Here is a 9,773-nt window from a genome sequence, read left to right on the forward strand (position 1 = left end):
GGAAAACCCGTCAAATCGGGGTGGGTTTGGGCGGGTACCCATGGGGACGGGTATTGTTGCCATGTCTAATATATATTTTATTATTTGGAAATGATAAATTAAATAGTTAATTTAATCATTATTAGAAAGTGCTTTCTTAGTCCCCAAATTTTACTAAAATATTTTGGAACGCATTCTAGAATATTTTGGAACACAATCTGAAATATTTTTGTAGACAATATAATATATTTTAGTGCATGATCTGAAATATATTTTGATACTCAATAATATATTTATGTTCTGAATAATTTATTTTTGTACTCAATATGATATATTTTGAGATTCAATTTGAGATATTTTTGTACTAGATCTAATATGAGAATTATTTGCTCCCAATATTTCTCACTTATTAGTGTAATGAAATCAAAACTTGAGTCAAAGAAATAATACTCGAATTTAACAAGGCTTTATATCTTTCCTGATTCAAGTTTCCTGATTCAAGTCATTAATTAACTATAAAAAAAGTCAAAAAGTTTAAATAAAAACAATCTTTGACAAATCTTAACTAAAAAAACAATCAAATCTCGTTCAAATAAAAACATGAACAATCTTTGACAACATTAAAAAGTTTATTCTAATCTTATTTGACAAAAAAATCATAATTGATTTTAATATCTGATATTTTTTTCTATATACAATTAATAAGTATTAAAAAACACACGGTGGTCCCCAGTTGAAAGAAAAAAATACAGTGGTCCCAACAGAATCACTCAATAAATAGTGTGCAAGTACCAAAACCTAATACCTAGCCGTGTTGTTTTGTTTCTTTGTCCTGTGTCTTTGTCTTTGACTTAGGGCTTTTCTGATTTATCTGTATTTTGTATTTTGCTGGTGTAGCAGTAACCAACCACTCAACAGGCAAAGGTATGATCTTTTTCAATTTCACTTTCATAGCTTTTTAAGATCAGATCGATTGTGTATGATCCATGTTGGTGTGCATTTGATCGTGTATATTTTCTTAAATTATTAGGGTTTTCTACGAGTTAGTGTCGTGTGTGACGTCCATGTTATTGTCATTGCTTCATCTATAGAGTAGTATTTAAATTTTTATAATATTTGAGATGATTAATGTAGGTACATCAAATACTATGGAAGAAGCTCTGATGGAAATAGATGACTGTTATCAGGAGCAGATCATGCCTGAGGCTGATACTCTTCCATTTGCTAGAAGGTCAGTTTTTTAAACCTAAACCCTTTTCATTGTAATGTTGTTTGCTTGGATTGATAGTTTTTTTTTTTTTTGTGTAGCTATCAACTTGAGGCATTGGATAAAGCGATTCGCGAAAATACTATAGTGTACTTGGAGACTGGTTGTGGAAAGACTTTGATAGCCATCATGCTTCTTCGAAGCTACGCATATCACCTCCGAAAGCCTTCTCCTTATATTGCTCTTTTTTTGGTTCCCAAAGTTGTTTTGGTTTCTCAAGTATTATGCTGCCACTTTCATCACTTTTACAATAACTTTGCGAATTTCAGATACATTCTCTGATGAATGATTTCTATGTGATGATTGAGGATTAACTGTGCTTGTTGTTTATTTACTTGTGTATTCTAGCAAGCTCAGGCTTTGAGAAATCACACTGATTTGAAAGTTGGAATGTATTGGGGAGACATGGGTGTTGACTTCTGGGATGGAGCTATATGGAAAGAAGAAATGGAGAAACATGAGGTGAGAGTCTTTGCATTTCAATGGCAACTAGAATACGTCATTGTTATTTTATATCAATATTAATCTGGTTTGCATAACAATAATCTATCTGTTTGAGTCATATATGAAACAAGAAATAGACAATTTTTTCTTATTAATTTTGTTTATGTCAATGAAATCTTATCTTATAATAAACAAACATATAGCTAATTAACCGACTAATTAATACTGCTCTTTCTGGAATTCATTCCTTTCACGTTGTCTTGTATTTGGTGGAAAGCTTGTAGTCTACTCATAGATGGTTTTTGTGGCTTCAATCTCTATGTACAATATTTTATTTTTTTGAAACGGCTAAAATATATTAACGGTGCAAACCAAAGAACAAGACGGGCTAGGCGCGCAAAAAACAAGACTTCCATTTTCTATTTTTCTAATATTCAATTGACCAGAATATTTTGAATATACATATAATTTGTTATTATAGTTTTAGTATAATATTTAATCACTTCCAGTAATGCTTTTGAATGTACCAGGTGCTTGTTATGACTCCTGCAATATTGCTTTCTTGCTTGAGGCATAGCTTTATCAAACTGAATATGATAAAGGTTTTAATAATGGATGAATGCCATCATGCTTCTGGTAGACACCCATATGCTTGTATCATGACTGTAAGTGTGTGTTATTAAGTTATATATACTCTTTACTTGATTTTGTTTTAACTTCTTTGTGTATTTGAACTTACCGTAGTATATTTTGGTCGCAATATGTTAGTATACACTTATTTCCAGTGACTAAGTAATGAAGAAGATTGAAGTGGTGGTTACTTTTGTCTGATTGTGTGCAGGAATTTTATCACCATCAATTAAGATCTGGTATCACCGAGCTTCCTCGAATTTTCGGGATGACTGCATCCCCAATTAAGTCGAAAGGTATACAAGCCTATAGAAAGTTTCTATTCATATATTTGGTTTGGTAGTTTTTTCCAGCTTATTTATCAGTGTCACTTATTCTCTCGTGTTCTATTTCATTTATCTTCACTTTTATTTTTTGATACAGCGGCAAATTCTAAGTCGACCTTGTCAAAAAATATTCGGGAACTAATGACTTTAATGAATTCAAAGGTTGTTTTCACTTTCATTCTCTTTATGTACAATTTTTCTTACTTTATTCTTTATACGTGTTTATTGTGTTCAGTGGCAATACTTTATCCCCTTATTGTTAGTGTATCTTAGAGTCATCGGAACCATAAGTATGCTAGAGTTGTTATTTGAAAATACTTTGAAAAGGCTGTTAGAAAAATTTATTCGCTCGTGAGTAATACTCTTTTGTTTTGAAGTACAACTCAACATTAATGTTTAGTCTTGTTATGTTTTATTTCTCTGATATTTTGTTTTTTGAATTGAAGGTTTATACTTGTGTGAGCGATGCTGTCATCTCCAAATTCATACCGACATCAACCCCAAAATTCCAGTTTTACGATGAAAATGTAATTTCATATGCGCTATTTGCAGAATTAGCCGATAAACTCAGCAATTTAAAACAACAGGTGTGTACATATATGCAAATGATTGTTCACATTGATATTAGACTAAAGTTTCTCTACATGTTTTGTCATCCTTTCTCACATTTTGTTACTGATTCCAAACTATATTAGTGCGTGTTTTTGTCCAATCATAGTTGATTATTAACTTGAAATGGCTCTAATTTGTTCTTCAGCACGAGCTTGACGTCGCAAGTTCAAATTTCATAAAATCAACTGTTGACTCTGCACACAAGAAAATAGCAAAGATTCATACTCACTCAATTTTTTGCTTGGAAGAGCTTGGTGTTTGGTTGGCTTTGAAGGTTCTTGCCCTTCTGCTGCTGTGATTTTTTGGCTCTATTTTACGTTCATGTTTGCATAATTGACATCCACTGTGTTTTACGTGATAGGCCGCAGAGTCTTTATCATCCATTGAAATTGAAACTTTCTTATGGGGCAACTCGGGCGATCAAATTGTGAAAGATTTTTGTTCGTCCGCTATTCTGACACTGCAAAGTTACATACCATCTGGTAATAATTCTACAATCTTGAGAAAATACATGATATTTCAATTTAATCTTTTGTTTGCATTCTTTTATTAATTCTAGAAAGTGTCTTCTTAATCAGATCCTCAGTGGACTATCGGTGACAATATGAATTCCGATATGGAAAAGGGGCTATTGACCTCCAAAGTGTGTTGTCTTATGGACTGTCTACTTGATTACAGGTTATCATAAATAGGTTCTTTCAAAAATATTTTATATCATGTATCATAAATAGATCTTGCAATTTTTGTTTTTATCTCATTTTGATTATTATTTTTATTATTAAATCTATTTTAATTGATATACTGTGCTTACTGCATACTACAATTACAGGAGTTTTACTGAAATGAGATGCATAATTTTTGTGGAAAGGGTCATTACAGCTATTGTCCTTGAGATTCTTTTGAACACTTTGCTTCCGAAATACAATAGCTGGACCGCTAAATTCATTGCAGGAAATGGTAGTAAATTACAAAACCAAACAAGGAAAAATCAAAATCAAATTGTGGAAGATTTCCGTATGGGATTGGTATGCTACTTTCTTATATAATCCACTGTATTGTAATAAGCAAATGCAGTTACTTATTAAGGAAACATTTTAATCTATAGGTCAACGTCATTGTTGCGACATCAATTCTTGAGGAGGGTTTAGATGTTCAAAGTTGCAATTTGGTTATTAGATTTGACCCATCTCCCACCGTGTGCAGTTTTGTACAGTCCCGTGGCCGTGCCAGAATGCAAAATTCAGATTATATATTGATGGTTAAGAGGTAATTATTGTGATTTCAATATGCTATAGTAGCACTTAGCCAAGTTCTATTTAGCCTGATGCAAGAGACAAAGTTATAATATCAAATCTATATGTTTATTGTTTTGTGGTAAGCTTACCTAAAACTTCCATATTTTGTTCCAAAATTACAGTGGGGATTCAGTTACACGTTCTCGATTAGAGAAATACCTTGATGGTGTGGAAATGATGAGGAAGGAGTCCTTGCATCATTCTTCCCTTCCATGTGAAAGTCTTGAAAGTGATCAATTTAATGAGCAAGCTTACCGTGTTGCAAGCACTGAAGCTGTTGTCAATCTTAGTTCTAGCATTACTTTGATATACTTGTACTGCTCACGACTTCCAGCAGATGGGTTCGTTTATTGCTACCCTTATTCCATTTTTCTCTCCGTTTAATGAACCTTAAGATCTGTTTTCTTTTGCATTAATCTGATCCTTTTGATTTTTTTTATCTCGTTCATCATTCATCCCATTTTGTCTAAACTCCCAGGTACTTTAAACCGACTCTAAGGTGGGACAAACAAACTGGAACGTTGTATCTTCCTAAGAGTTGTCCTCTACAAGCTATTAATGTACAAGGTGACTCAAAGTTCTTAAAAAATATTGCATGTCTTGAAGCATGCAAACGACTTCATATGATTGGAGCTTTGACAGATAATCTTGTTCCTTCTATAGTCGTTGAAGAAGCAGAGGTGGAGGACTTTGGTAACTTCATGCCTTCTATTCATTTTTCATTTTATTATTATTGCCTTTAAATTTTTAATATTACGTGAATGTAAGTTTCTATTTAACCATATACTAATTCTATGAATGGCATCGACGCAAAAAAAATCTTACAGGGAATGAACCATATGATGAGGATCAACCAAGTTATGTACCGCTTGAATTGGTGAATCGTATGCCAAACAATAGTAACACAATATACTATTGTTATTTAATAGAGCTAAAACAAAATTTTAGCTACGATATCACTGTGCAAGACATTTTTCTTGCAACTAGAGTCAAGCTTGATCTAGAAACTGAATGCATGCAATTTGACATGTGTTTCGATAGAGGTAGCTTATCTATAAACTTGAGATACAAAGGATCCATTAATCTCTCGCCGGATCAGGTATCTCTCTATTACTCCTTTAATTGTTTTTTTAATTGCATCTGACATATTCGCAAGTGTTAGAAAAAGTCAAAACAACTGGTTTGTTTTCATTTTCCAGGTTCTTTTGTGTAAAAGATTCCAAGTTAATGTCCTTGGAATTCTTATGAACCATAAAATGGATATAGAAACTGTTTCCGACAAATTCTGTTTGGAAGATGATCTTGGGTTTGATTATCTTCTGCTGCCATCTATTGCTATAGAGGAAACACCAACTGTTGATTGGATAACTATTAATTCGATACATCCATCTATAGTTAAGTGTCTGCATCATGAAGCAAATATATGGACCGAAAAGGGTTTAGTTTGCCCATGCATATTGCGAAATGCTTTGATTTGTACTCCTCATAATGGTCGTACCTACATCACCACTGGTATAATGGAATTGGATGGAAATTCAGCTCTGGAAGTAGGGGATGGTGAAGTGACCACGTACAAGAACTACTTTGGACAAAAGTAAGTAATTTTTTGTGGTAGATGTTCAGTGTCAAGTTAATCTATCAACTCTGGTGCCTTATATATTATGCGGTTAATTTATCTATTTTAGGGCATTATTCTAATTTATCCTTTTCTGAGTTTCAGACATGGCATTCAATTGCGTTTTGAGCATCAACGCCTACTTAAGGCAAGACACGTTTTTCCAGTAAAAAATTATTGTCATGGATATAGGCAATCGAAGGACAGAGGTTTGAGCTTTAAATTTTTTACTTTGTTTTTTGCGGTACCTTGATCTTTTCTTAGTGAGTACCATGCAAACATTCGGTGTTCATAAAAGCACGCAATAATGTGTAATCTGATATTAATCGTGTGTTTTTCTTTTTCAGATGTGAGCAAGACCTTTGTTGAGTTACCTCCTGAACTTTGCTCTATAATCATGTCACCAATATCAGTCAGAACGCTTTATTCATTTTCATTTATTCCATCGATCATGCATAGACTTGAGTCATTGCTTGTAGCTTTGAACTTTAAAAAGATGCATTTGAATCATTGCCCGCAGAACGGTATTCAAACATTCAAGGTGGGCTAGTTTTTCTTCTTTCCATAATTAAGAATTCTGTATCTATCGTTTTTTTTTTTCCTTAATAGGTAATAAGTTTAGAAAAACAGTTTCTTTTTTATTGTATGTTTTTCTTATAATAATTTATTAATAATGAAAGTAGTTTTGAAACAAAGTTGTACTTGAAAATGGTAAGACTCTGAATAATGAATGTAAAGAGTTCCTTTCGGAACTTTTTACTCTTGCTTTTTTTGGTTAATTTGTCTTGGTGCTATCTGAATGTGTGATTTTCTTTTTAGTTCTCAAACAATTTAAAGATATTTGCACTGATGGTATTTGCATTTTGCAATTTTAGGTCTTGGAAGCAATGACCACAAAGGCATGCAAGGAGACCTTTCATTATGAGTCTCTGGAGACTCTAGGAGATTCTTTTTTAAAATATGCTGTTAGTCAACAGCTTTTTAATATGTATGAAAATCATCACGAGGGTCTTCTTAGTGTGAAGAGGGAGAAGATCATTTGTAACGCTGCCCTCTGTAAGTTAGGTTGCGGTTCTATACTTCCGGTATTCTTTCTCTCCCTCTCTTTTTTAGTCTTTAATCTTGTATCCTTACATCTCTTATGATGCCGTCTTTCAACTGATTTCTTAATTAGTTGATATTGTGTTTTTAGAAGTTTGCAGAATTATAGTTATTATAATTTTGATCCTATAATATGCTTCTAACTTGGCTGATTATTATGTTGGTATCATTTTTTTTATTTAGTTTTTTGCTTTCTCGAAGCACTGAAGATCAAAACGAAAAGTGTACAATATTCACTATTTACCGTAATAAGTATTATGTTCTTAATTCTTCAAAAAGAAAAGTATTATGTTCTCAAAACTGTAATGCTTATAAATATTGATTATGTTGTATTGTTTGGCTTTTCATTTTACGTTATTATTTTGAAACTGTAATTGCGGATAATATATTAATTTTGTTGTTGATTATCTATTCTTCTGAGTTTCAGGGCTTCATACGGAATGAGCCTTTTGATCCTAAGACCTGGATCATTCCTGGAGTTAAATCAAGATGTTTTAAATTAGAAGAGACCGTTTTCAAGGGGACAAAAATATATACTCGCGGAAATAGAAAATTGAAACGGAAAGTTGTTGCTGATGTCGTTGAAGCCCTAATTGGTGCATTCCTTAGCACTGGCGGTGAGATGGCTGCATTGTTGTTTATGGATTGGGTTGGCATCAAAGTGAATTTGAATATTACACCCTATGAGAGGCAACTCAATGCTTGTCCAGACAATCTAGTTAATGTCAGCTATCTAGAATCCCTCTTGAAGTACTCGTTTAGGGACCGTTCGCTGTTAGTAGAAGCTATGACACACGGTTCTTACATGCTGCCTGACGTGCCAAGATGCTATCAGGTACTTACTGTTGGTATTATTCTTCATATATATATATATATATATATAGAAACCAGACATTAGCTTATACTATCAATGTAAGGTGGAATTTTCTTGGACTCCATATTGATTAGCTTATCTTTTGTGAAGTCTTGATGAACCTAATTTCTAAATATTACTAATTCACAATCTTCTTCACGATCAATTATGTTTTCCTCTTCGGGGCTGTTTGGATTGGTTTATATGAGCATATCTACTAGCACAAGCACTTTTTATACTGTTTGGCAGAGCTTATGAAAACAACATACGGCATGTCCATCGGTTGTTTTCAGCTTACTTGCATAAGCTCTTCAGGATAGCTTATGAAGATGATTTAACTTGATTGTTATAGAAATAGTTTATTAAGCTGTTTATCCGAACAATACCTTATCCTTCTTTTTTTTTTTAACAAATCAATACCTTATTCTTGTTACATGTGTTTTGCTTTTGCCTAATTTTTTAAATGATATATTCCTTTCCCTGCAGCGACTTGAATACTTAGGAGACTCGGTGTTGGATTATCTAATTACTACACATTTGTATAATGAATATCCTGGCCTGACACCTGGGCAGTTAACTGATATGCGGTCAGCTTCTGTGAACAATGATTGTTATGCAATGTCTGCCATCAAGGTTCAACTGCATAAACATGTACTCCATGCCTCTCAGGAGTTACATAAACATATTGCAGCTACCCTTGATAAGTTTGACGAACAGTCTGCATCACAAACTTTTGGATGGGAGTCCGAGGCTTCATTCCCCAAGGTTAGTTTGTCGAAATCTAGGAATAACGCTATTACTGTCATAGTACTGTTTGAGCAGAGAAAACTCGTGTCGGTGTCAATGTCGTGTGGTTTTCATAGTATGCTTTGTCTACTTTAGGGTCATTAGTTCTATTTGAACATAATATAAAGATGTAAATGTTGTTGGTGCATTTTTCTATGTTGTGAATCTGATGATCTAAAATTGTTCCTATTATTTCCAGGTACTTGGAGACATCATAGAGTCTCTAGCTGGTGCTATATTTGTTGATTCAGGATACAACAAGGAGGTTGTGTGGCAAAGCATAAGACCTCTTTTGGAACCCCTTGTGACACCTGAAACATTAACGATCCATCCGATCAGAGAACTAACTGAACTGTGTCAGAAAATGAATTATACTATGGAGAAGAACTTGTCCAGGAACGACGGTGTTACTAGCTGTAGAATTGAGGTAATTGCAGATGGTATAATTCATCAATACGAGTACAAAGGTTCTACTGACAAGAAAACAGCTACAAGACTAGCCTGCAAGGGAGTTTTGAATTCCTTGCAGTTGAAGGAAACACAAGACCAGTGATATACTTGACTTGTGGAATTGTAAAAACACAGGGCTGTAATAGTTTAGCTATGGTATTAGGCTTTCTCCTTTCTATGCACATCTTCTCTTTTTGTGCTGACATTTGTGATTGTGAGTACATGTTGAATCAATTTATAAATGAGTTTGAGATTCAATTATTTGCTAAGAAAGTTAAATTTTCAATTTAGTATATTACTATATATTCAAGAGTTTTTGGTGCAGTATGTTCTTGATGAACTAAAGAGGAGTTATCTAATATCTAACTAATTATATTTCCACGACAATTCTAAAATGCAAAATGAACCGACGAGC

General features: G+C 33.3%; 1 protein-coding gene across 1 annotated transcript; it reads left to right on the forward strand.

Annotated features, from left to right (window-relative positions):
- The first annotated feature begins 1,115 nt into the window (after positions 1-1,115).
- Positions 1,116-9,557, forward strand: LOC146955775 (endoribonuclease Dicer homolog 2-like). The gene is made up of 22 exons (XM_085723727.1): positions 1,116-1,210; positions 1,288-1,465; positions 1,595-1,708; positions 2,221-2,355; positions 2,532-2,616; positions 2,744-2,808; positions 3,093-3,233; positions 3,404-3,532; positions 3,620-3,740; positions 3,837-3,936; positions 4,088-4,283; positions 4,364-4,524; positions 4,676-4,894; positions 5,032-5,246; positions 5,381-5,652; positions 5,753-6,147; positions 6,274-6,377; positions 6,516-6,709; positions 7,044-7,253; positions 7,697-8,104; positions 8,609-8,887; positions 9,108-9,557. Exons 1-22 carry the CDS (start codon positions 1,128-1,130, stop codon positions 9,459-9,461), a joined length of 4,158 nt encoding a protein of 1,385 aa, XP_085579853.1. The 5' UTR covers positions 1,116-1,127; the 3' UTR covers positions 9,462-9,557.
- The last annotated feature ends 216 nt before the right edge of the window (positions 9,558-9,773 follow it).

The sequence above is a fragment of the Medicago sativa genome, chromosome 1, assembly GCF_051527215.1.
Source record: "Medicago sativa cultivar Bolivia chromosome 1, Bolivia_mono, whole genome shotgun sequence".
NCBI lineage: Eukaryota > Viridiplantae > Streptophyta > Magnoliopsida > Fabales > Fabaceae > Medicago > Medicago sativa.